Source organism: Embiotoca jacksoni, unplaced genomic scaffold (genome assembly GCF_022577435.1).
Source record: "Embiotoca jacksoni isolate LCO1_2020_lvr unplaced genomic scaffold, fEmbJac1.0.p SCAF_10, whole genome shotgun sequence".
In the NCBI taxonomy this organism is placed as follows: Eukaryota; Metazoa; Chordata; class Actinopteri; family Embiotocidae; genus Embiotoca; species Embiotoca jacksoni.
In genome coordinates this window covers 8,279,681-8,307,677 of record NW_027185230.1, presented here as the reverse complement: position 1 = coordinate 8,307,677, position 27,997 = coordinate 8,279,681, and the positions used below count along the sequence as shown (strand labels likewise).

At 40.8% G+C, this 27,997-nt stretch overlaps 2 protein-coding genes across 6 annotated transcripts in view; one reads left to right on the top strand and one right to left on the bottom strand.

Moving 5' to 3' along the window:
- The window catches only part of jak2a (Janus kinase 2a), a 36,743-nt gene extending 36,551 nt beyond the window's left edge, over positions 1-192 (bottom strand). For both annotated transcript variants that reach the window (XM_069163719.1, XM_069163718.1), the window contains exon 1: positions 6-192. In XM_069163719.1, coding sequence (XP_069019820.1) covers positions 6-140 — 135 coding nt within the window. In that variant the 5' untranslated portion in view covers positions 141-192. The remainder of the gene's footprint in view (positions 1-5) is intronic.
- rc3h2 (ring finger and CCCH-type domains 2) lies at positions 8-27,787 on the top strand. 4 transcript variants are annotated; one of them, XM_069163729.1, is made up of 20 exons: positions 8-448; positions 6,807-7,135; positions 7,253-7,370; positions 8,015-8,248; positions 9,150-9,325; positions 11,596-11,796; positions 11,983-12,115; positions 13,559-13,677; positions 14,143-14,255; positions 14,674-14,985; positions 16,765-16,967; positions 17,070-17,389; positions 17,475-17,621; positions 19,468-19,605; positions 20,583-20,747; positions 20,855-21,104; positions 21,636-21,720; positions 22,599-22,806; positions 23,029-23,192; positions 23,355-27,787. In XM_069163729.1, exons 2-20 carry the CDS (start codon positions 6,905-6,907, stop codon positions 23,500-23,502), a joined length of 3,465 nt encoding a protein of 1,154 aa, XP_069019830.1. In that variant the 5' UTR covers positions 8-448; positions 6,807-6,904; the 3' UTR covers positions 23,503-27,787. The 4 variants fall into 4 exon arrangements, with proteins under 4 accessions (XP_069019830.1, XP_069019822.1, XP_069019824.1 ...); XM_069163721.1 differs by having other exon boundaries at positions 9-448; positions 17,067-17,389; XM_069163723.1 differs by lacking the exon at positions 8-448 and adding an exon at positions 4,376-4,621 and having other exon boundaries at positions 17,067-17,389.
- The last annotated feature ends 210 nt before the right edge of the window (positions 27,788-27,997 follow it).

The following is a 27,997-nucleotide window of genomic DNA, read 5'->3' as shown; positions in this document are numbered from 1 at the left end:
CTCACCATATTGTTTCTGTTTTGCCGCCGGACAGTAGGCGGAAAAAAAACCCAAAAAACACGTCTCGGGCGGAGAATGCATGATGCGTAGCCGTGCAGCAGCTTTCTGGACGGGCGACCGAGGCGCAGTTCGGGCACCATCACCGGCGGAGCGATACCACCATCTCCTCTCAGCCTTGGTCTGCCAAGCCGAGGGTGTGTAGCTCACAGCACCTGAGCGTCCGTCACGTACCGTCGGAAAGAGGGGCAGAGGATCAAAACTGGTCCAAGGCACCTGTCTCTAATGCTCTGAAATGCAGTCCCGTATCACGCTCTCTTCAGGAATCATCTCTCTGCTGCGGCTGTTTTACAACAACTGAGCCTTTTTTTTTTTTAAATTATTATTATTTTGATGCGTTCATGTGGATCTCTGAAGATGTTTATTCTGGTGCTCTGGTGTAGTGCGTGAGGTAAGTCATTTATCCAGAGGTGCGCGCCACTTTCTCCTGCTGCTTCGATTGAGGTTTTGTGTTCATTTTTGAAGTGCCTTTAATATTTTAGGGCATCTCAGTGGAAAAATAGACATTGTGTTTCAAAAATGATACCATTAGACCCGGAACCATTTGGCTACTAGGTCATTCTGCAACTGGTGCTGGTGGGATATTATAAGGAGGCGGGTTGTGCTTAAAATGAAGCACCTAAGCTTATAGTCAGCTGCAAAAGCACACCAGGGTTTTCTAGGAAGAGTTGGAGTGCATGCTGTAATGCCTTATGAAGCTGTAGATACGCTGCTGTAGGTGGAGGCTGGTTAATGTTTGCTCCCATGCATGGAGACTGGAATTTGCACAAATGTGAAATGTATGGAGTAACATCACTGTTGCTCTCGAAGTACCACCTGAGCCGCAGCAGAGCAGTTTCCAAGTTGAAGTGCTGCATATTATTTACTATCATCATAAAGTTTAACTATGCAGCAGCCTGCCATGTTGGAGGTTACTATATCACCTGCTGATCTGCAACTGGAAGCAACCTGATATTCTAACATTACTATCCGAGGGTGAAACAAACTGATGGTTCAGTCAGGTTGCATAACTCTTGGTTGCTTCTGTTACTGCAGACACAGCCAGTAGGCCTATTCTACAGTATGTGCTGTGTAAAGCAGCCGCCTGTGAGCTGTATGATTGCCCTGCCTCCCATCCAGACACTACCCCCATACAGTGATGAGAAGCATAATGAATAAATAATCACTCAAACCCACATACCCCCACCGTACACTCAAAAACAAGTGACTACACATGGTATAACAACTGTAGTGATCTTGTGATGAATTATGGAATAACACTTTCTTAATATTGCGGGGAAACTACTTTGGGACCATTATAGCCCTGTGCTGCCGTACAGAAACAAACATTTAAAATGACGCGCATGGTAATGCCAGCATATAATGTGATTTAATGTGATTTTTTTCATTGCAGACTGCATTAGTGTTTTGTTCCTTGTAGTTGAGTGCTGTGTATTGGATTTGTCTGCCTGTTGAGAGTCGTTTAAAAGATTAACAAGCATCATCATTTCTCAGGGTTAAAGTTTAACTTTTCCTTCATCATGCACCTGCTCACTGGAGTTTATAGGCTTTGTTTCTACTTAACAGCACAGAGGTGTTACTTCCTAAATGAGTTACAAACACAATCTGGGTTCTATTTTGAGCACAGGGTAACGTTTTCCACTCGGAATCAATATATAAAATGTAGACTTTAATATCAAAGTATTTCAGTTTTTTTTTTGTCAGCAGTGGGTGTGAAGTTTCAGTCTTGTTGACGTGTTTTACTGTTGCTCTTCGGCAGATGTGTTGACGGCTCCACAATGTTGAATTTCTGGTTGTAGTTCATGTTATGGGGACAGTGTGTGGACATGCAAGACCTATTTGCATTAGCACATTTACGAAAGGGATGAAAGTAATGTTATAGGAAACATTTAAACCTTTTTGAAATACCAAAAACAGTGTGCACATTTTTCACGTTTCTCAAAATAAATATATTTGAATCGTGATTAGTATCAAAATGTACTTTTTAAATTAAAAATTGAGACGATAATAATTAGTGTTCATTGTTTTGTGCTTATTAAATCTTCTTCTATCTTGAATTCATAAATCTGTGTCTCTTGTGCAAACACGCCACCCTTAACATCACTCGCACTTATGTGCGTATTATTGCACGCACATACGCTGCATGGAATGTTCTAAGTCTGGGGTCACAGTGGCAGTGAGAAGGCGCCAGTTGTCCTCAAGTTACTTTGCATTACTCTGCTTTAGGTTCAACTTATGCTCTGTGCACTGCGTGCGTGTAGTGTACCTGCCCATGAATCCATTTATTATCTCCTTTTATTTGTACTATATGTGTATTTGTTGCAGAAGGGTTTGATCAACCGCTCCGAGACCCCTTATTGCTTTCACTTCACTGTCAACTTGTATTTTTTTTATATATATATATATATATTTTTAATTTATTTTCCTGCCTTCAAGATTGGCAGGAAACATGGAGTGAGAAAGCGGGGATAGAATTGGTTCAAGGATGTTATGGTTGTATGTACGCATGTGTGCATCTGGAACTGGAGGCCCCAAACTTAAAGCTGTCAGAGCAAATCTATCATGGCAGTTTGTCAGACACAGCATAACAGCAGTAAAAGTGTTTCACAATTTTACATTTTAAACGGTTTCCTGTTAAATTGGCTTAAAATACAAATGTTCTGCTTCACACAGACCCGTTCGGCACTTCTTTACAGTACTGCTGTCCCTGATGTGGGTCACTACATATTGACGGGTGCGATAGAGGTAACTGTGCCACTGCACTCCGCTGGGCCGACAGAAATACTGAAGCTGGAGTTTCAAAATGAAAGTTAAAATGTAATACACGATCAGAAACTATACAGTGAGACACACACACACACACACACACACACACACGTGAGGTGTGACGAGCACATGACAAACATATCCATGCATTGTTTCTACACTCATACTCCAGCTATAAATGAATCCTTCATGTCTACTAGTGGGTGTGTACTGCTTAGATCGGAGTCTCATTGGCTGACTACAGCTTTCTGCTTCCTTCTGCTGTTCTCTTCTGTGTTGCGCTGCTGATTTCAGAGTCCCTGTTTCAGGAAATCACTGTGACAAGGACACAAAGCTAACAAGCTACATGTTAGTGAAAAACTTGGATTGTGCGCAATATTAGAGCTATACAAAAATGGTTCTAAAAAAAAAAATCCTACCCTGGCTTACTGGCAAGAGCTTCATTAAACTATGTTTGATGTATAACATGGTTTTAAGTTGTCTTATTCAGCTGTGCCATCCTACTTGATTTTATTTGGAGTTTCCCATTGCACAGCTCAAAAGATGTGTTAATGTGCGAACATTATCCCCTGATATAACCTCAACCCAATCCTGAGTATCATTTTAAGCCTAAACCAAATCCAAATTTAAAAACAACCCTGGAACAGTGAGGAGGGCCCAAATGTCATCCTATTGTAAAAATATCCTCGCCTCCCAATTTTTGAAAAACACTCTCCAAACAAGCTTTTTCTGTGTCTCTCTCTCTCTCTGGGACACGCCAAAGGAAACTCCAGATGCCCTCCCCCACACTGAGGGGGCCAAGTGAGGACTCACTGCTGTCCTGAGCCAGATGATAGCTCGCCAACTGTTGGCTGTAAAGACACAATGTACTTCTCATCCTCCACTCAGTCGAGTGGGTGGCTCAGCAGGCCCTCGGCTCAGGTCTACAAAGACTTCTTTGAACAATTTCAGCAAATTAACTTAGATTTCTGCTCTTAAAAGTGGACATTAAAGGATGCTGATTTAAATGTCACATCCACAACTTTTCCTGCAAGACAAAGGGCTGAGAATCGCACTACTGCAGCCACGAACAAGTCTTAACAAACAGAGCTCAGAGGTTGATTTCCTCACGTTAAAAATAATCAGGGAAAGAGAGGATCTTGATGAGGAAGTTGTGGTCTGCTGCAATAATACACGCCCACTTCTCCCTGTCACAAGACTCGAAGTATTCATGAATGTGGGGGCTTTTTCTATGTGTGCATGTCGCATGCTTGTCTAAATATATGAGAAGTGACCCACTCGTGCAAGTAATGGAAGACTTCGGGATATTTTGTGCACCCCCCTCTGATGTGAGGTACTCATGCATATTAATCTGGTAGTAGTGTGGCAGTGTAGATTGTGTCCACGCAGCTTTTGCAGGCAGGGTTGGAGCTCTCGCAAAGGCCAGACTTCTTATATTCTGTCAGGGACTCGCTGTAAAATGAGGGTGTAGAGCAGTTGCTCAGAACAGGAACAGGTGGCTGTCAACGTGACTGCAGCCAGTGAATCGCGGTTACCAGTTGGCACCCAGAGTTTGCGCCACTCCCTAATCTGCGAACACACAGAGAAGGAGCTTTATCCGGATGGGCAAAACTCCCCGCATTTCTTTGCCTTTAAAAGGACCCCCATGTGACCGTTTCGTGAGGGGTTCGGCAGTTTGTGGGCTACAATAGTCTCAATCGGTTTTATATTTGGGTTCCTCGCGGAAGGAAATATGACGCGCGAGGAGGACAGAGCCAAGCTGTCCACGCGGCCGAGGAGCGCGCTCAGACAGCGGGAGGTGCGTATATTGGGCATTATACCTGGTACGTTGCCATGTATGATATGTATAGATGATGGATATTTTGAAATATTTATTTTTAAAGTGCATTTTGTGGCGAAGTTTTGGATATATTTGTCAATTAATGTGGAATACAGCACCTGCGTAATGCCTGCAGTTCCTTCTTCACTTTCCTTTTAACTTTAGTTCCTATTGTAGAGAGGATCGTCAAAAGGTTTTGTTTCAAGCTCAGAAGAGGTTTTTTTTTTGTACTGATAAATAAAGACTACACCATGCTGTTTATAGTTATTATCTCTTTGTGAATAGACCTGAAGTTGTGCTCATGTAGCCGAAATATAGCTGCACAGTGACACACTGGTTCCTCCAGTTTTTTTTTTCTTTCAGAACCGGTGTAATCAGTTAACTGCTGTTTTTCTCCTTCACTTTATATGTACGAGTTAGAGTTATTTTCCTGTACTTCTAAACCCATTTGAGCAGATCTTTTCACGGCACCTGCTTTGTGAGGGTACCAGCTGTTCTTTCTGTGAGTAGTTTGAACAGATGTAACAGACAAAGAAAGCAACAGGTGCTCACAGTCTGCATACAGTGTCCACAACATTTTGAGTAATGGACTCAAAAGGATTAGTTTTTTTTTAATTATGTTTCTGTCTATTGCATGGAAGGTTTTGCTTTTGGTTAATGGAAGGATTGATCAGCTACAGGGGGTCAATATCCAATGACACTAATGTTATGTAAAGAGAGATACATTTCCAGTCATGAAACGTTTTCAGAAATAAAAAAAAAGTGGAAGGTTTGAGTATAAAAATGACGAGATAGATCAAAGTAAAGCAGGAATAAAAGCAGAACTCTCAAGATGTTAGTGATGCTGTTACTGTCAGCACCAAAAAACAAAATAACTGCTGCAGATCTACACAGGGCTAATCTAATGGCATTAACTTTGCCTATGTACAAGAATCCTCTCATCAAATCCATCAGTGGCTGCATCTTTAGCCCACCAGTTCTTATTCACTATTTATTTTCTCTTCTCAGTAGCTTTTACAGTCTTCCTCAATCATAAAACATATATCCAAATTCATTGTTTGAGACAAAATAGTAACTTAAAACGTCAATGTCTTACCAACATGCATAAGGCGGCTTATATGTGGGTATTATGTGTATGGATATTTTCTAATAAGGTGTTACTATAGGGTGTTTACTTTTTAATATAGTATCTTTTTGCTAGGGCTGTTGTATAACAAATAATGTTTTTAAAAAAGCTATTTAATTGGTAGAGTATTTTAGTGTTAAAATACTAAAGCTAAGTTTTGCCTGGAATTCTTCTTTCGCCTCCTTTCTTATAAGAAAAGAAAAATTAAATAAGAGTCAGTTCCAAAAAATATTTGGGAACATTTGACATAAACAAAGAGTACGGCCTCCAAACTTTCCCTCTAACAGGATGCTGCTACGATTCAGCTCCATCCGTCTCAACTGGCATTATTGTGTGTTGATCAGGTGTGTGCACGCTGCTGTGCTCTTATATATTAATGTGCCAAGATGACTCTGCATGTCTGATCTCAGTCTTAAGTTGATTCTCAGCTCACAATCTCACACATTTATTTTTTGGTTCTCACTAATGTTGCAAAATCTATTACCGTTTGCAGTACATGTCCACTGTAGTTGTGTTGATCAGTCTGTTAATTAAGAAAACATTTCTGTTCTCAACATGAATTGAACGAAATGAATTCTCTTTCGTACTTTTATTGTTATTGTCTGTTTCACTGGCTTGTTGTCATGTTTGTAATGAGATAAGTGAAATGTGGACTTAAAACTGTGTTCACAGTGGGGGGCTTCTTTTTCATGCAATATGTGTTGCGAATATTACAAGTGCTTTTAAGATGGTTAGCACCCACATTTGATCAAATTAATTTATGACTTTTGGACTGAGGACTGGCTTTGTACTCAGCTAAATGCTCATTGTTCTTGATAGAGCTCAAAGAGTAACACTAATATTAACACACTGCTTCTTTCTCTGCTGAACATGATGTATTCCAGTTCATGAGTTAAAGTTACATTGTTCTTACAAGATGCTGCCTCGAAATATCTGTATAAACTATAAATATACTATATATAAACTATATGTACTATACTGTACTACTATGTGTATAAACTAAATTACTAAAACATCATTACTTCCTGCCCCTCACAGTCACCGTTGGCACTGGCGAGCAGGCGCTGTCGTCGGGGCTCGTTGTCATGCATTCCCCCTGAGCTCGGCGACGCCTCCCTCAGTGGTGTGGTGGCAGGATGCCGGTGCAGGCGGCCCAGTGGACAGAGTTCCTGTCCTGTCCCATCTGCTACAACGAGTTTGACAGCAGCGGCCACCAGCCCATCAGCCTGGGATGCTCCCACACGGTGTGCAAGACCTGCCTGCACAAGCTGCACCGCAAGGCCTGCCCCTTTGATCAGACACCAATCAGCACCGATATCGACCTGCTGCCGGTCAACTGCGCCCTGCTGCAGCTGGTTGGAGCTCAGGTGAGGCGGAAAGAGAGAAGTACTGTTTATATCAGAGTGTTTCGGTGAGACTGCTCAAAACTTTGTTCTCCTCACGTGTGTCTATATCTTCTGTGTTTGTGTGTGCTGTCATGTTAGGTCCCAGATGTTCCGCCGGTGAGCCTGAGCAGTGCAGCAGAGGTTGAACACTATGAGGTGTGCAGGGTGTGTGTAGAAGAGCTGGCTCTCTACCTAAAACCCATCAGCGGAGCAAAAGGTACTGCATTTATGTGCGCACGCAAGTGTTTTCTGTCATGCATGCGTGCTTCTGACGATGCATTTGGACATTTTGTGAAAGAGAATTAAGCTCTTCATGCTGATGGTGCGGGGGCTGCAGCTTGAGCTGCCTGTGGAACTTGGCATTCATACCTCTCACACTTCTCATGACGCTGGAAGCTTTTGTACTTTTATGGTATTGGAGGACAAATTCAGTTCTCTGCTTAACCAGATAGGAAAGATGAACATGACTGAAACTGACAGCAGTCCCAGGTCTTTGTTTGCTCGATTTCTGTCGTAGCATTCATCATCTTAGGCTAATAACATCATTTGGACAACTCACATTTGATCATATCTGGTTTCCGAAGAAGAATGAACAACAAAAAGGGAGAAAGTGGTGGGAGGTTAGACATAAGATGAACATCATCTACCAACAGTACATAGCTGGTTGTGACAGACTCACACTTGTTGCTCCTCTTTTCTTTCTGTCAAGGACAATGAAGTTTTTTCTTCTTCTTCGTTGCTCTTTCTACAATTCAACTGAGAAAAAGACTATCAAACTGGAAAAAAAGGACTGTTAAATAAAGCAAATGTTTTCATTGTGATGAGAGATGCACAGCTTAACTGGTCTGTTGCTCACTGCAGGTGTGGCGACCCTGAGTCCGAGTGTGCTCAGTAGGCCCATGCAGAGGAAGCTGGTGACCTTGGTGAACTGCCAGCTGGTGGAGGAGGAGGGTCGTGTGCGGGCGGTGCGGGCAGGCCGGTCCCTGGGGGAACGCACGGTAACTGAGCTCATCCTGCAGCACCAGAACCCCCAGCAATTGTCCGCCAACCTCTGGGCAGCGGTGAGGGCGCGTGGCTGCCAGTTTCTGGGACCTGGTGAGCGTGCATGACCTACAACGCAAGCACAAATGTATCACGTGATGTGCATGTCATACTTTTGGACTCAAACACATATATCTGAGACAAAGCCACACAGATTTCTAAATTATTTTTTCCTTTGTCATTATTTTATAAAAAATAATTTTTAAAATTAGGATTAAACATATGTATCTTGTTGTGGATTTGTTGTGAATGTAGGCAGTGCAATTAAAGTGTTAACTGAGTTTATTGATCTGTGATATGTACTAAAGTCATGACAGACAAAGTTAAACATCATGCTTCATTGCCTTATTGTATTACAGACGTTTTCAATACAAAAATTATAGATGTTACCTTAAGTTATCTTAATTTGGATGCAACACTAGTTTTTCCTGAGTCCTTGTTCCAGTAAACCTGATGGATTTACACTTCATTAATTATACATAAAATGTCTGTCATTCTGAAAGTGGACATTTTAAGGATGTTTTTCTGCTTTCTCAGGTGTGGCGACCCTGAGTCTGGGCGAGTCCAGAAGTTGCTTTTTAAATTGCCTCATCAAACACTCAAACTGCTTGTACTGGTGCCCGGTGTCCTGTGATGATTACTCATAGGGCAGATTCTGACTGGGAAAGTGTTTCCCATCATGATAACAGAATGAGATCTTTTAAAAGTCTGAGGACACCTAGTTTTCAGAATCTCTGTGTGGTAGAAACAGACTTCTATGTATTTCAGGTTTTTTATTATCATTGTAGAAAATACAACTTTTTACTGTTTGCAGTGTTGGGCTGGTCACATGTCACTGAAACTGCTGCTTTTTTCTCTCCTCACCTCCTTTTCTTATACTCTTACTGTCACTCTGGCTTCCCCTCTGCCGTCTTTCTCTCTATCCTCACATCTTCCTCACACTCTTCCTCATCAGCTATGCAAGAAGATGCACTGAAGCTAGTTTTACTGGCGTTGGAGGATGGGTCAGCTCTGTCCAGGAAGGTGTTGGTTTTGTTTGTCGTCCAGAAGCTCGAGGCTCGGTTCCCCCAGGCTTCCAAAACCAGCATAGGCCACGTGGTGCAGCTGCTCTACAGGGCCTCTTGCTTCAAGGTACAGGCATCGTGAATAAGCTGCAGACATACATACACAACAAACTAACCAATATGTGCACATACAACAACATGTGAGCGAACTGGTCTATTAAGTGCTCAAGCAAACCACAGCTCTTTAAATTTTACTGATGTTAGATTCAATAAAAGAACCTGAGTTTGGTGCTGTCCCAAGAACACAAGCCACAGTCAATGACCTCATTAATGAAGGGTATTTAGATCCTTATTTACCACAGATTACTTTGTCTTCATGCCATATAGGTGCTTTCCAACACTGATATTCTTGTCAACACAATATTTTCCACAATTAAACTAAATGTGTCAGTACAATATTTTTTAATTAAATGTAACAAATCATTTTATTAAAATTGTTCAAAATGTGGGAGTGAGCTTTAGAAACCTCTTTTTTCATCTGTGGATTGATCATCAAATTAACATGACCCAGTTTGACTGTTATGTATTATCACTCCCTAAATACTGACACGACTAATTTCATAAAAGTATCTGTAATGAGGATATGGGCCCCTAGATATATTGTGTGTGTGTGTGTGTGTGTGTGTGTGTGTGTGTGTGTGTGTGTGTGTATTTCTGTGCCTGTTATCTGATGAGAGACATTGCTGGCAGGGCAGAAATACCAACTATCTACTTGTGATGTAACAGCAGTCTATATTTGCCCTTGTTGCCCGGCCTTCCAGGACAGAGAGAGAGAGAGAGAGAGAGAGACGGAGCAGAGATCCAGAGAAAGATAGATGAGCATACAAGAATGAAAAGAAAAACGGACAGAACTGTTTTAGAGGAGGGACAGCAGCAAGAGACTAAACACTGATCAAATCTGATTGTGTCGTGTGTTTCAGATTTTTTTTAAACGTTGGCTGTTGTGTTGTCTAATGTATTGGTGTCTAATGATGATTACTCATAGGGCAGATTCTGAGAAAGGGAGAATCCCTTTGTATGATCTGAATTTGAGTTTATAAGTCTGAAGACACCAGATATGGACAAAGTATCTGTTCGTAAATTCTGCTACATTTGCCTGGAAAATTGCAAATGACTCTCAGCATTTGAAACACCCCAAAAAGAAATACATCTTATTTTTAAGGAACATTTCACCCTAAAATGAAACTTCATTATTTCATTGGCAAAACTAACTTAATGCAGGTCAAAATACAAACGTGAAATTGTTCCAAAGCACATTCATTTTTAAAATGTACTGTATACCATAACTAGATTGTTTCATTATGGGCTCAAAATTACATTAATTACCTGATTTTCTGCCGATACGAACACAAATTCTGGTGAATATGTACTGTGTTTGTATGTTTTTTTTTTAAATATAGAATCACCACCTCCCCGTTGTATGCCTCATCAACCTAACATCCGTATTTGTCGAGACTCATTAATTATAGTGAAGAATTGGACCAATAAAGCTGATTCTGATGGAACACATGCTAGAGCAGGAGACAATGCTTTGAATTTTCATGTTGCTGTATTAAAGCAACAAATTCTAAAACGTGGATGCTTCACACACATCAACAACACCACAACAACACAGAAGATCGATACAATGAGCACAGTTTAAAGGTGGACACTTAATATTAGTGTCAACAGTTCAGTATCGGATCAAATGTAAAATATGGTCGCAATCTCCCCTTCTCTTCCTGAGTTGTGGCGTTGAATGATGGCCAGAAAAGTGGTTTGATGTCACAGTGAAGTTGACCTTTGATCTTTTGGGTATGAAATGTAATTTAGTCATTTTATCCTATTTTACATTTGTGTGAAAATTTGTCATAACTGGCAAATCATTTTTGAGTTACGGCTGCAAACGTGTTTTGTGAGGTCACAGTGACCCTTGACCTTTGGCCACCAAAATTGATTTAGTTCATCCTTGAACCCAAGAGAACGTTTGTGCCAAATTTGAAGACATTTCCTCTCAGACAGTTTGTGAGTTATCGCCGTCACAAGCACGAGACACGTAGACAGTCAGACAGACGAACCAAAAACGAATGTGCATTTGGCCGCGTTTGTCGCTGGTGCCGAGGCATAACAATTAAAAGATAAAACATTTTCATGTTACCAGAGATGCCAGAATGCTAAACTATTGGTCTTTAACTGAAATTTCAGTGTCATGTACACATAAGAGTGCATGAAGTTTCATTTTGGGGTTATCTAAAGGTTTGATTGTTCTTCTTTTGATCTCTGTTGGAGTCAAAAGTCTCACAAAAGATAAAAACGTTCTCTTCTGTCTACCGTCGCTTCCTCTGTCCTCACCATCAGGTGACTAAGCGGGATGAGGACTCCTCACTGATGCAGCTGAAGGAAGAGTTCCGAACATACGAGGCTCTGAGGAGAGAACACGACGCTCAGATCGTCCACATCGCAATGGAGGCCGGTCTACGCATCTCACCCGAGCAGTGGTCCTCTCTGTTGTACGGAGACCTGGTCCACAAGTCACATATGCAGTCCATCATTGACAAGGTGCCATTACGATTCATAAATGTGTTATTGGTAACATACTGTTTCACTTGCCTTATGAGTTGCAGCAGTCCTTACTACTGAATTCACATTTAAAATTCCATTGCACTGGAGAAGAGAAGTGCAGGATAAATACATGTATATGTTCTCTATTTTTTTAAAGACTGACTCTCCTTTCATCTGCTGTAGCTGCAGTCCCCGGAGTCATTTGCAAAGAGCGTCCAGGAGCTGACAATCGTTCTGCAGAGGACAGGAGACCCTGCCAACCTCACAAGCCTTAGACCACACTTGGAACTACTTGCCAACATAGACCACAACCCAGGTACTTCCTTGCTAAACAGCATTCATCTGAATAGACACTCAGTTTGAATGATGAATAATTCTCAGTGTGAAGGCGATGAAGAAAACAGGCAAAATGTGTCACTCACAAACCAGAATGCAGTTTGTGTGAGTGCAAATAAACACAATATAAAAAAAACTATGATTCATCCTGTGTGTCAAACATTTATTAATCAACGCACAATGATGAAGAATGACATTTTAATGAAGTGCATTCTGAATTGTGGTTCTCTGTTAAACCATCTTGTGGCATTATATGACAAATCATCAGACAGTATATTATTCTGCCACAGTTTAAATGATAGTATTACACATGCCACATTAACGCAGGTAATTTGTCACACAGATGACGCCACAGCGATGCTATCCCCGCCGTGCTACTGTACTACTCACCTTCAACAGAAATCACTTGGTAACTAAAAACAATATTGAGGCAGGAGAGGTGATAAATGGATGATACTTGGCTCTAAGGATGCCAGCCTCAGTCTGTTCGCAACTTTGGTTCTAACTGAAATATCTCAACAACTTTTTGATGGATTGGAATGAAATTTTGTGGGGACATTCGTGGACCTCAGAGGATGAAACCTGCTGACTTTGGTGGTGTCCTGACTTTTCCTCTAGCACCACCATGAGGATGACATTTTTAAATGAATGTGGTTTTTTTATGCCTTTATTAGATCGAGATAGAAGAAAGATGCAACCAAGGTCAAACCAAAGATTTTACGATTCATGGTTGGCGTCCTAAGCCAAAGCCACGGGGATAATTAACAGCTGACATTCAAGTCCTTCAGTGCAATACTCAAATAAGGGGTGGACGTCATAACATTTGACTCAGACATGCATGTTCCCCTGTGGGTGAATGTAATAATTTTTTCTTTTCCTTAATCAAATTAGGATTTGGTTTTGATTTTCATTTGATTTATGGCTAAATACCTGAAAACTATCCCAAAAGCCTCAGCTGTACTTTGTGTTTAGTATTAATTTGCAAATCTTAAAATGCTAACACACTAAACTAAGATAGTGAAAATGGAAAACATTACCATGACATTATGTGATATTAGCATTTAGTCCCAAATTACAATCTCACAGAGCTGCTAGCTTGGCTCTAAACTCTTAATTTAGTGTTGTTATTTTATCCTTTACTTTGCCTTCGGTCTCTCTTTTAGTTAGCAGACTATATAATGAAGATAAATGGTGAAATTTATGCATCCAAAAAGTATATAATCTTGAGACTTTTAACCTGGCTCAATGGTGTCAAATCTCAATGATCTCTCAAGTTTATTCAATATATTCAGAAGGGATACACATTAAAATTCTAGATTTGCCCCTTGCTGGACTTACTGTGATATTATTATTTACGATTTTGAGTCTTTGCAGCAGTGAGAATCTCTGCTGAACAGACTGTGTGTTCTTGATGTGTGTGCAGATGCTCCCACACCATCATGGCAGGAGCTGGAGAGTGTGATGCTGGCTGTAAAATTGGTGGTTCATGGACTGGTGGAATTCATACAGAACTTCAGCAAGAAGAGCCACGACACTCCACAGGTACACCAATATCATCTCATGATGAGATGTGCTGCAGTCTCGTCAGAGATCATAAACATTATATTTGTAACTACTGATAGTCTCTGGGGAGAAACTATGCCTCCGGGTACTGTAAAATGCCACCATGCTGCCGCACACTTTGTTATTTCCGTGGCATCTAAGACACCTAAAACAATATAGAATAGTTTCTGGCCACTAACAGCATAGCAGTAATGATTGTGTGCTCAGCGAAATCAATATCAATTATTTAACGGATACCACAGTATTAAAGCAGCTGTTAACAATTAGCCGATCGTGCAAAACCATGTGTCAGGACTGAACCTGGTCTCTTAACAAAACATCGTACAGTGTTCAGTGTTTTGGGAAAAGCTTTGAAATATTTTTTTTCTGTCAGAGATACATCTGTTGTCCTTGCATTCTTTTAAATTTTCCCACTGATGTGCATTGTGTTTGTGTATTTCACAGCCTCAGGCCAACAGCAAGTATAAGACCAGCATGTGCAGAGATCTTCGTCAGCAGGGAGGCTGTCCCAGAGGAACCAACTGTACTTTTGCACACACGCAAGATGAGTTGGAGAAGTGAGTGAGCACTCACATAACCTCCATTTTCTCTGGATCTAAGATTAGTAAAAGTATCTGATGTTCAAATTTTATTTTCAAATCATCAGACTTATTTTCTGTTTCCTAAGCAGATTGACACTTTATTAACAGAACATATCAGAAAGAATCCTGCTCTTGATAAACTGAGACAAAAATGTACATTACATGAATGGTCTGTAGCATATATGATGTGCTTACTGTTTCTCTGTCTCTGCCCTCACCTGCATCCACACTGCCTTTGCCAATTCCTCCGTTTACTGAATTAAATATCAAATAGGAAAGGTCTTCTATTGTAATATTATTCCACAGAATATACAAATATCCAATCATAACATCCTCATTGAGATGTTTTCTTCTGGGCAGGTTTTACATTTTCACCACCTCCTACTCTTTACAGATTCAGACTGAGGAACAAGAAGAGCAGCAGTGTGAGTCGTGCGTTCCCTTTAGCCCCGGGTGTCATGAATAAAACCTTCACCATGGAGGGCAGCATCCACACTGATGTGTCTGCTGGAGTTGGGCCGGGGCTCAAAGGCTCCTGGGAGAGCACAGCCACCATGGCAGAAGGAGTTTCCGGCCTGGCTCACCCCCAGCTGATCTCCAGAGGAGCCGACATGATGGAAGACATGAAGAGAGCTGTGCCTAATGGAACCAGCGGGTCCAACGGGTTGTCTGGCACCAACAGAACGCCGTCAGGGTCAACAGAGCAGTAAGATTATTCATCCACTTTATCAACTGGTGCTTGAATATCTACTGTTGTTGGCATTTAACCCTGTGATCAATCTTAATGTGGCTTCCAGCACTGCTTTGCTATTTATGTGAAGTGAAGATTTGTATAAATAAATAATTGCAACAAGGAAAAAAGAACAATATGAAAAAAAAAAAATCAACATTATAAAATGAATAAGAGGTGTGTTCCAAAAATATCAACCATTTTGTGCATGATTGGAGCGCAGCACAGTATTGTGCATGGAGCAGGGGGAAGCAGAAACTTTTGTGTTTATTTAAGCTTCGTCACTTGATCAACATCAGCACCTGTGCTGGACGTGTTTTATGTGACCCTTGGTACGTTGCAATTTCACCATGGACCTGAGACTTAAACAGAGAGTGCAGAGAAAATCTTTAAATGAAAAGCTTCAGAATGCCCACAGCAATGAAGTAATGAGCAGGGTGAAAAGTGTTTTGAGTGACATTCACATTTCAAGAGGGGAAGACCTTCACTGTCTAAGGCCCGGGACACCCTGCCTACTTAGCGTATGTGTTACATCTACGTCATTGCAAAGCTTCGGCTCGTTAGCCTATTTTTGTCCACACTTGCAACATGTCTCCTGCAGCGCGACTACTGCCAGTCTTATCGTTGAATCATCCAGTTTCCCTTTGCAGCACTCACACCAACACAGAGGAGTTTTAGGAAGGAGAGTCCACCGGAAAAATGCTGCCCTTCACCTGTACAATTACTGCCATGATGTAATTAGAGCCTACACTGGGTTTCTGCCATGATTATTGGGTACACATGTGATCACAGATCTTTTCCCTTTCTATTTGTGCGGGAAGCCGCCTGTGGCACACATGAAAAATAAGCATCAGGTGAAGCAGATGCGAGGCATGACTTGTGCCAAAGACGCACCTCCCACACAAGCACTGTGGCTGCTCTAACCCGTTAATGAGTGCCAAAATGAAAATCAAAACTGCCACTCACACGGTGTTCAGCCGGAGTGTCCCAGGCCAAAGACTGAAGAAGAAAAATCAGGTCAGGAGCACAAGCAGGAGCAAGCTTGTGGCTTTCTTTTGACATTTGCAAGATGCTAGACTGTTAACACCGAATTCAGCTGTGATGTTCTGAGGCGTCTGAGGAAAATTCAGCAGTAAACAGTCTGAACTGTAGCCCAATGGCACACAGGTTCTCCAACATGACAGCTTGTTGTCAGCGAGTTTCTCACCAGCAAAAACAATATCGTCCCTCTCGATCCTTCCTACCTGCTGGATTTGGCTTCCTGTAGCTTCTTTCACACAAAATACACATACCAGTGGTCACAAAAACACGTGTCACACAGGTGCGGATGTTGATCAAGCACCATAACTTGGAATACTTTCTCACTAAAGTTATTGCTTCCCTATGCTCCATGCACATTACTGTGCTGCGCTCCATTCATGAGCAAGATAAACATTTTCTCATCGCACCTTATATTTGCATGCAGGATAGTTCATCTTGTACAAAGTTACATGTAATACCAACTACTTTCCATGTAATTATTAATGTATCCAAAAATGTGTTTTTCTTTCATTTACATTTGAATTAATTAAAACAGATCCACATTCGTCCTCTGTTGTGTGGATTTGAACATATTGCATATTGCATGTTATTTTGGCAGAGAAACTAAACATATATTTTCTCTTTGGAAGGTCAGAACTGTTGGTGTTCCAGCTCTGCCTGAGGAGAAATCATTTGTTTACTCGTTCTCTTTTTTGTTGCTGTTCTCTTCATCAGGAAGCCCATCTCTCCTCCCAGGACTCCCGTCAGCCACTCATCAGCGGCGTCACCCTTGACCACAGTTGGGCGGGCTGACGGTAGTGCTCCTTTACCCAAACATGGTCAGTTCATTCTGCGTGCACCGCATCCATCTCAGGCGTCAGAGCTGTACTACCAGGAGCCCCACTCTGCATATGATGCAGCCCACTATCCACCAACCTGTGAGTCTTTTTTACTTACTGTTCTCTATAATATTGTTCTCTTGAGGAAGTGCAAATGAATGGTCTCTTCTCTTTTTATTCTTCCCTCCTACTCTCCAGCAGGTTCCTACTACCCATCAACTCTTCATCCTCCTCACAAACATTGTATGGCTCGCTTCCTCCGATCCTCCAATGTCCCAGAATCCTCTCTGCCACCTTCTGTTGGCCCTCCGCCATCTTCTTATTCAAACGACCCTCAAACGTCACACCCACCTTCTTCCTCTTCCTCGGGTTACCCACCCCACCCACCGCACCCGCCTAGGGATCGGATGGGACCTCCTGCCTTCCATCACCACCCGGGACAGCCTCAGTATGGGCCCCTGGCCCCTGCTCATGGTGTTTACGCTCCCCTCTATGACAGCAGGAGAGTATGGAGGCCTCAGGTGAGCTTTCTGTTAATTATCATATGACTATATAATCTGATTCTTCTTTAACTCTATCCAATAATGATGATAATTACTATTACAGCTGTACCACAGAGAGGATGCCAGGAGTAACTCACTGCCTCCAGAGGTGCTGCATTCCTCTGTCTACCAGCCTCCACTCAGGGAGAGATTCAACTCTCTAGACAGCAACTACTGTTCAGGAGCCGAACACCGCGCAGGGCTGCACAGGGTAGGTGAAATAACACACATCTTACTCCATGGCCAAGGAGAGTATCTACTTCTATTGCTTTAATTTAATAAAGTTAAAGTTTTGGATTATTTACCGTCAAGTGAGATTATCTAACTTCAGAGACAACATGTTCCACGATAAAAGCCTTTTTAAGAAATGAGGGATATCTGTAAAATATAATGCTTGAGGGCTTATAATTTCAAATTATGAGTGTTGTGTTTTTATTGTCGCTTAACGGAGTAACTTTGACAGCACAAATGGTAGCGGATAATAGGCTTCAGGTTGATGTTGTGAATCAATAAAGCACATCTCAAATGTAATGCTAACACATTTGATCAATCTATTTGTTTTTATTGGCTCTCTGGAATCATACGCTTTAGACCTTCAAACACTCAAAACATGTTAATGAATTTAAACCAAATCAAGAAAACTGGACATTTTATTTCCTCACTTGAATAAAAATACTACACCCTTGGGTGGAGGGATATAATTTCTGTTAACAACATATGTCTTCAGTTGCAGCAGCATACAATAAATGTGACACATTTTTTTTGAGAGATGACGTTTATTCCGGCGTTGACAGCAGCAGTGCCAACAGTGCGTTTATTTAGAGTTTTATTCTTTCAAACAGAAATTCATTATTGATAAGTGAGGGAGATAATTGACTGAATCGTAATAATTAAAAAGTGGTTCTCTCTGCTGAGAGTAACAAGATTATTTTCTTACTGTGTCACTTTACTCAGTGTTGTATAACATCCCTTGAGTAAGATCCAATATATCCAGTGATATCATCTATATTAATTGAGGGTGGTCTGTCCTCACACTGAACAGATCTAGCGCAGCTTTCTTTCCTGCTACATTTCCTCCTTCAGTTTTTCTCTTTTCACTCCCACATATCATCTCACCTCCACCTTCCCTGACAGTCACAGAGCTGCAGTATGTAGCTTCAACCTCCTCTGTAGTCCTCCCACTTCTCACCCAAATATGTCTCTGCCTCACCCACTCACTTCTCTCCTTCTCACATCATCATATAGTATTACCAGTTAGACTGTTGCAGTACTATGGTGTATGCCAATTTTGCAATACTGGGTACATTTATGGAAATAATTGTTCAAATGTAAAGGGAAAACAGTGAAAACAACTCAGTGTTATAAAAAGGTAAACAGCTAAAAGTATTTTACAGCAATGCTCAGACCTTTGCGACATTCAGTGTTCATGCACTGCTAAAAGCCAGCCAGAAGAAAAAGATTCCTATACATTTCAGAAAATACAGTATATGGTGGGACAAAATTAGAGTAAGATAATGCAAAAAGAAAGCCTCAAAAATAACTATTGTGACCTGGTACCAATACACTTTAGAATAAAAAAAAAGATGGATGGACCAGAACATGCGGCAACCATATTAAAATATCAGTGTTAAAGAAACGTTAAAACGACATGCAATAGTGTCACATGAATACATTGAGAGTTGTATTACAATGCCTTGTATTGTATAGTTGTTTACTGTTTCAATCCTCATATTTTCAGAATGTGCTTCTCTGCCTGCTGCCATGTGCAAATAAAACATTAAGTGCAATCAGAGATACAGTTGAAAACTTAAAGAGCTGTGTTGTTCATGTATTTGCCAGCAGTCCAGTTTGGTCCTGAATGGTACTAAATTTCAGTCGTCGTTAATGGCTTCAGTTAGATGTTCACTACTTAATGACATCATCACTAAATAAAATGTTCAAATAAATTTTGTATTATTCTGTTAAAATAATTATTTGTTCTTTTTTGTTCTTATTATTACCAGTATGTTAAAATAATGATGTGTTCTCTCTTCTCTCCCTTGTGTTTCCCTCTTCAGGACTACGGACGTGTTCCTCTGGGCTATGAGGATCTGTTCAGGAGGAAGCAGGAGCAGTGGGCTCATCATCACCACCATCACAATGCCAACAGGCCCTCCCAGTCTTCCCCCATCTTCACCATCGACTTTGGAACAGAGGTAGAAAGCAAATAAGAGCGACAGCACGTCCACACACACACAGACAGAACACCGTAAATTACATTTATAGGCATGACATTTAACACTGTAAAGTCACCGTGACCAGTTTAGTAATATTCTCACTGCACCTAGGTGAAACAAAGAGTAGTGAAATGCTTTCGTATTTTACCACTTTTAAAATATGTTGTATTTAATTCATATCCCGAAAGCTTATGCTTCAGCTGTGTCCAATGCTATTTAAGAGGGAGATAGTTGCTTAGCAACTGTGGAGGACGATATCATAGCAATGCACAATTGTGGTGTGTGGGGGTGTGTGTGTGTGTGTGTGTATGTGAAACAGATAGAGAGAATAAGAGACTTTACCAAGCAGTGACTCAGACATTCAGCTGAGAAAAGCTTTGTCGAATAGCATGTCAGACATGTTTTCATGAAGACATCCGCTGTTAAATGGAGCACTTATTAAATATACCGCAAGGACTTTAGCAGTGTTTGTTTACCAGTCTCGATTTGATTTTGAAGCCTCTGCATAATGAGAATAAGCAAACAAGACCATGGGCGAAAAGAAGCAGGGGTCGCCCCAGGGGTTGCAAAGTGTCAGCGTATCAGCACTGGCAGGAAGTGCATTAATTCAAACTAGTGAGAAACCAAGGCTGCAAAATTGGGTGTATGAGCCTGATACTTTATACTCCATTCACCTAACCTGCAGGTTTGGATCTTCCAATGCAAACTACGAACGCCCGAGTCAGAGTCATTTCACAGCTAAATAGTCCATAGCTGCAATTTATGTCCCTTCAAAGCAAAAGCCTAGCAAAAGGTCACGTTGTAGCTTTTGTCCTCAGCTGCCCCCGGAGTTGAAAACAAATCCTTGTAATCCCTGTCAACTTCAGGCAGTGCCGTCCAGATTTAGCAATATGAAAAAGTGTCTTGCACAAGAAGCAAATTAATATGTTTCACAATTATTTTGAAATGTCTTTCAGCATGCGGAAAGTAGCGGAGGTCAGTGCGTGGGATGCAGGTTCAGAGGCGAGGAAAGTCTAGCGCACTACTCTCCGTGGTCCTGTGGTACCATCGGCCCCTGCCTCAGCCCATTCGAGCCTGAAACACTCACACACACCTCGGCTCACTCCTGCTCAGAGCACTCGGTGAGACTCAGACATACATCAAAAGACAAGTTATTTTGGATATATCTTTGGTTCTGCATCAGTGTTTGGAATCGCTCTCTGAAGGTGTCTGTGTTTTTCTCATGCAGGAGTTGGACAGTAATGTTGGTGGAGGTGGTGGCGTTAGCAGTAGCAGTGTCGGGAAGCGATGGCTGCATTCTCTGGATCACTACAGACGCTTGAAAGACGAGGACCCGATCATTCCCTTCAGTGAGGGGCCCATTATCTCGAAGTGGGGTGCCATTTCCAGGGCGTCTCGCACAGGCTACCACACCACCGGCCCTGTCCAGGCCACGGCCTGTCAGGGCAGTGCCAGCACCACACCCATCAACTTCAAAGGTAAGGAAGTGAGAGCTGGTGGAAACACTGAAGACAGTTGAAGTATTGATGGAACAAGAAGAGCAATTATGTGTCATAGAATAGGATGTAAAATGAATTTGTTTTTTCCTCTTTATACAATGAGACTTTGAAATTACCCTTCTGAGGAGACCGCAACAATATAATCTTCTGAGTCACTTTTAAAAATCTATTTTACAGTCTATCTCTGAATGTTGGCTTCTGGCAAGTTGTTTATGACTTGTAAAATGTATCCCTCACCGTGATGATGTTATTACTTGGATCCATTTATTATTTTTCTTATCAGATTTTTTAAAACTTTGAACTGTTTGTACAAAAGTAATACTTTATATTCCATCCCTTCAGTCACCTTATCGCTAAAACATTTATCTGTGTAACCTGTGTTAGATATAGAAATGCATTTTTTTAAATTTTAATACTAAATTTATGTATCATTATCATTATTAAAGTAAATAAAGCTTTGATTTATTTATTCCCTTATTTTTTTGCTGCACTTCCTTTGTTTTCTTGTAGATTACAACCCTCACCTGGATCACAGTGACTACAGGTGGAGCTCCAGAGGATCAGACTCTTCCAGCCACTCTAGTTTCCTGGAGAGGTACAACAATTAAAATTCTGTTTTTAGACTTCCACCCCCATTTCCCTCAAACGTCTAATGAGATAAAACTAGGAAGTGTTGACATTTTATATCCAAAAGATGAAAGGTCACTGCTACTGTGACTTCATAATATCCTGCAAAATCACTTTTCTGGCCAATATTTAACACCATAACTCCAGGAACAAAAGGGGGGATTTTGACCATGTCTCATTTGGTCGGAGACTGAATTGATGACACTATTCATTGGTGTCCACCTTGAAACTGTGCTGATTGTATGACTCTTCTGTGCTGTCAGGTTGAAGATGTCCATATTTGAAGTATTGTTTGCTGTCATGGCTACAACTTTGTGCCTAACAGAATCAGCTTTATTGGAGAAATTCCTTCGTAGTCTTTACTACATCTATTGTATGAATCTAGGCAGATGTGGATGTAAACTGCAACCTGACTGGTTTGTGGAGGCGGAGTTTAAAATAAAAAATTTGTTGCAGCTGTATATTCCTGCATGTCTCACATGATGCTAAACTACAGCTGATAAGAAAAAAACCTCCCTGCGTATCAACAACACTGAGCCACCTCGCTGTTTATCAATAAATCTTTAGGTTTACAAACCTGAAATAAAAAGTGTCCTCTGCAGTCTACATATTTTCCAACATGCTGATTTTAAAGAAATCAAAAAATTTGTATGTTTCACAATGCTTTTATTTCATTGCCAGGTCATTAACACAAAGAATAATGTTTTATTATATGAATTTATGTGATTTATTACTTATTTCATTTTCATTATCATCTTTGTTCTGTGTTACCAAGAAATTCCCAATTAAAAAAGTGTAAAACTACTTTTTAAAATTTTTTATATTGTCTGTATTTGTATTCTTTAGTGAGCAGCTTTGTGCGTCGGAGCTGCATGCCCGTCGAACTTCAATAGGCAGTGGAGAGAAAATTGTGTCTGATCTGCAAGCCCATCATAGCGCCTTCAGCCAGGATCGGGACCGGGCCGAGAGTGAACCGGAGCCAGACCGAGACATTGAGCTGGAACTGTGCGCTCTGGACATGGAGGATTCAGACCACCAGGAGATCAAATCTCAGGTTGGTACAATTATGAAGAGACCAGAACAGTGTGACAGATCATATACTAAAAACACATCGACACAAGATGTAGTTGGATTGTTTTCCAATTTATGTTTTGTTGAATTTCAAGTTTTGACCAGTTGAATTTCATCCAACAAATTGGGAAAACTCTAAATGTAACACACTGAAGTGCAACTGAACTTCTTCATCCTCTCTCTTGTCATCGTCTTTGCCTCTCAGGAGTCTTTAGATCTGGCTACCCCACAGTCTCAGGATGCTTCCCACCTCCTCCGTCCTCCCTGCTCATCTCCCCTCCTCTCATCCCCTGTAGAGGACCACCCCCAAACAGAGGGTCTTTCAACAGAAAAGATGGATGCTCACCTGCTGAAAAAGATGGCCTTCAGGTGAATTACCATGGAAGCTGCTGTTTTACTGGATCGCCATCAGTCTGAGTCATCTTTGACTTTTGTGTGATGAAAAAACTATCTACAGAAACTCTGCCCGTACTGACCTCTTACTCTTTTCTTTCTTGCCGCTGTCCTTCTTTTTTCCCCCCTGTTTTCCAGGAAATCTCTGTCTCCAGGAGGGTTAGTCTCAGGAGGTCTGGGCATTGGGAAGCTGGTGCTCCGGACTGGACCTCCTCGACTGGGCGACACGTCCAACCGGGCTTGTCCTAAAACGCCTGGGACAGAGATGCTGCTCAATGGAAACTAAGGGGTACACTGACCTGCACCGAGCTTGAGCTGAGTCACTTACCCACGACCAGGTCCTGGTTAAGGGAATACCATTTAATTCCAGCCTTCATATGTGTCAATCAAATGCCTAAATAAAACTTGACAGATGTAGGTCAGCAGTCTGCAGGGGGCAAGAGAAAACAAACTGTACTGCCCTTAAGTGGGAGTTTTCACCAGTGTATAGCTCCACAGAGAGTTTTGTGATATCACTGTTGATGGTTAATAAGGTACATGATCAGTTTTCACCCTCTGATTGGTCAATTAAGATGACTTACATTTGATAGGCCTTTTTTTTTTTTTTTTTTTATGTCTTCACGTAAGCTGTCAGCAAAAGCCTGTAGGTAACAATATGATAAGGGAGTTTTCTTCAGTTATTCAGTTACTTTAAGGTTTCTTTGAGACAATCTTAACATTTTCCTTTACGTAATCTTAATTTTTTTTCCCCATATGAAGCCTCAATTAACAACAAGAACTCAAAACGTTTCTCCTATTACCAAATTTAGGTACGAATGAGTAATTTGCTGCAGTAAATTGTCAATTCCTTTATTTCTATTCTCCAAACAATGTTTTGAGTGTAATTTGCTGTGTCTAATTGCTTTTTTAGCTTGTGCCTTGGAAAAAAGTAGCGTTTCCTTCAAAGCAGGCGCAGGTTTATAGTCAAGCCCCACATAGCTATATAGATTAAAGAAAACAGCAGGGTTATTTCATCCCTTGTAAAAATGTCCCCCCTTTAAGATATCGGACAATTATTTTTCATGTCTTTGTGTCTTTTAACATATTAGGGTTTAAGTAATGCCTTCTCTGAGCAGCCTTATGTGGCAATGATTTCATCTAGCTTGATGCCACTGGTTTAGTTTTACAGCCTTTGTTGACATTTCATCCCATTTCTCGAGTATTCCGTGAAAGACCAAGAAAATAGATGTTACTGGTAAATACTGAGAACAAAAATGGCCAGTGCACTCCACCCCGTCAGAGAAAACATGAGAAGACAGAGGTCTATCATATGCCGATAGCGAAACAAGCCTCTGTCTTTTATGAGTCACATGATCTTTCAAATGCTGACCTTTGAAATCCCTCGATTGTAATGGGATAACAGGAACATAAGGACACAGTCATAAACTGAATTTGTAAGTTATCATTGATCACTGTTATCATTGAGTTTAAATGATCGGTGGAGGCCAGTTTTCTACTTTTTTTTTTGTTTTTATCCATAATAGAATATCTTTCACATCATTTCTTGGTTTCTGTTAAAAAACCAAAAGCAGCTCTTTTTGGAACAGAAACTGAAATTTTTGCTGCAGGTTAACATAATTAAATAGATTTCTCCACAAGCCACATAAACTCACAATCAATCTTAAAAGCTATTGTTTCATCTTTGTGTGCCTGCAGTGGTACTGGCAACGGATCCTGCTGATTGTAAGTTAGAAACAGTCTCTCAGCTCTTGCACATGCACACACAGTGCAGCGGGCACACAACACAATCGTGCAATACAGTGGCCTTTTCTCTCCTTGGTGTTGTGTAAAACAAAACTAAACGTTTGGCTCTACAATGACTTTTGTCCAATGCTCAGAGACAAACCCCCTGTCTCATTTCAGAGGTGTTATCGCACACAGAAACATGATCTCAAAAACTCAACACTGGAAATAACATTTCTGTGCTTTCCGGTCCAGTCACATTTATGTTATTAATATTCACAGGCTGTCTGTGATGTTTCAAGGTGAAGCCTACAAGAGTGAGGGACACCACTTCTTGTGTTTCTTTCGTGCTAAATCTTTGTTTGACTTTTTGAAACGTTTCGGTTAGTTTTATTTGTTGCATTGCTAACTTCTGTGAAGTTGTTTGTTGGGGTATTTTGTATCAGGATCTTTGTTACTCTTGTTTTCTTTGTTATATCTTGCATCCCAACAGTAGACATGATGTCTAATGTTAGTCTGCGTTCGCTGGCCGTCAGATGTGCTGTCATCAGTACTCTGTGATCCACCAAAGTCTACTTCACTGTGCTTTTGTTTAGTATATGTGATTTCCATACAGCCCTGCTGTGCCTCACTCCCTTTTATAGACACGAGGCATCCTGTCATGTGTGACTTAGTTGTAGTGACATGAAAACATGAACCCATTTTATTGTAGATATTCAGGATATAAAGTCATGAAGACTCTCTAAGTTTGTTTACACCTAAGTCCAAATCTTATGAGATGTGTGTGGAATGAGAAGAGGAGGACGGAGTAATCTTTCAAGATCCCTCTTTGGTTTCCTCTCCCCTCAGCTACAGTACCTTTAAAATAAAACCTGAGAGGTAAATCCTCTCAGATTATACATTAACAGGAAGGGAGTTTCAAGTAAATTTATTTTTAACCAGAATGAATAATGAAATGGCGGAAGATGGTGACCATTTTCTCTCTTATCTTCCACCCAGCTGCTCAGAGAAGCGGGTATAAAGACAGAAGAATGGGATGATTCATTGTGACGTCATAATGCTCTTTTGAAAAATATTTTCTAGGGTTATTTACTGACCGTCAAAGGCAAAGGGCTGGTGCAGGGATTCAGCTGCTCTCAGTTTGTTAAATTAGCTCAGCTACCTACTGTCACTCTACATCTGTTTACAACTTCACCTTTGAAGTCATGTAACGTTATAAGTGCCATGCTGTGTACAGTACAATCAAACCCTGCGTTGTCCTACAGCTTTTTAATTTTCCTCACCTGGAATGTGAGAAGGGGAGAGGCTGCAGTCAAGTTGTGGATATTCTTCTCTTGTAGTTCTGCCTTGTTCCATTAGAGGAGGCCAGATCCTTGTTTGTCTGAATCACTCAGGGAAGATTTAATTTGCTCAGCTACTTTGGCTTTTTCTATATTCATCACTTTGAATATTCTGTGGAAGTATTTACCTGAATTTCACTTGCTGACAACTGACCCTTTCACCCAGAGCATAACTGGGTTAAAGTGTTAAGTCTGATTATATTATTTTACAATATTTACTTTGCCAGTGTTTTCTTTTGTCTCAGTATCAGTATTGGCTTTGCTCTTTGTGTTATCATGAGAAAGGGCTGGGCACTACTGTACAGAAACACAGTATTGTGAGTATTGAACTAATGTGGAAAGTGATACTCCCTGTTTCCTTTAAAGTGTCTACAGAGCACTGCTGTAGTGGCTAATTGCACTGCACTGATGCCCGCCCCCCCATCACTGCCAGCAGGGGCCGAGAGCGGCCCCTCCGCACTTTCCTTCACCCCTTGTCCCTCCCTGCATCCTGCGTCATGCATGCGATATAGTCCCTCTTGTGACAGCGGAGGAGTAATGACGATTCTGTAGTTGTGATACAACACACCCAGCGCTGTAAGAGTTCTGCACATGCCCACTGTGTGGCCACGTCAAGTGCTGAAGTTTGCTTGTAGCATTTTAATTGCTTGCTCATGAAAATTAATTATTGTTTAATAGAGATTATATTATTATTACTATTATTGTTATAACCACATTTGGTTGTTGTTGTGGAATTTTTCCTTCTTGGTATATTCTAAGTCTGCTTCCTTGTTTTGACTTTGAGAGTTTGCTGAAACTGTAGAAATTTTATATTAGACAGGAAAGTTCCCCATTATTCTATATTATATGGAAAAAAAAGCCTGTTTGTTGATTGTGAAACATAATGAACTGATGTTTTCTGACTATTCATGTCTGTATTAGACATTTTTTTTGCGAATCTATTGTTCGATTGAAATGTAAATGAACTTTTAAGAGATGGTACACATCCGTCATTGTATACAGTCTGGCACCATCATTAGATGGACTTATAGTATAGACGCTCATTTATACAACCTGTGATAATCAGATATATTTAGATGTTTAAATTATTGGGGCAGTTGTGTAATGTTTCAGAATGAGGAAAAATACAATCCTTAAGAGACAGCGTATCCAAAATGTTCCCAAAATGAATAATACTGTTACGTATTCCATTTATTTCCTTGGAAATATCTCATTGTGAAAGGTTTCCCTTTTACTTACTGTATGGTAAAGCTGGACTGGAGTTGAGTCTAACCTATGATGATGATGATTTATGTGCTATTAATAATTGATAAAACTGTTTGAGTTTTGTTTTACTGACTGATTGATTCTTCTGTGCATTTTCTGCCTTGTTCAACTGTATTACACTGACCCACAGACAGCTCGGCCGAGCAGCGAACTGCTTCTGTGTTGCACTGAGAGATGGGAGTTATGAAAAAAAGGAAAATTTGAGCACATGAAATTGCATGCTATAATAAACCAACAACAGTAGTGTGTTTGTGACTCTTGGTGTTATTTGTGAATGTCACATGATAACATGAGACATTAGATAAGAACCCGTTTATATGCCCTGAACTGACTATATTTAAATAAGTATTTATGAGTCTCTTTTTTAAATTTATTTTTGTACAGAATTTTTTAATGAATAATCCAGATGTTACATCCATGTTTCTTCAAAATAAAGTAGGGTTAACATTTCTC

Bases quoted from the DNA above. Each gene is read 5' to 3' on its own strand.
- rc3h2 (XM_069163721.1), top strand. From the start codon at position 6,905: ATGCCGGTGCAGGCGGCCCAGTGGACAGAGTTCCTGTCCTGTCCCATC. The intron at 19,606-20,582 runs GTAGAAAGCAAA...AATGTCTTTCAG, and splicing joins CCATCGACTTTGGAACAGAG to CATGCGGAAAGTAGCGGAGG. The intron at 20,748-20,854 runs GTGAGACTCAGA...TTTCTCATGCAG, and splicing joins ACTCCTGCTCAGAGCACTCG to GAGTTGGACAGTAATGTTGG.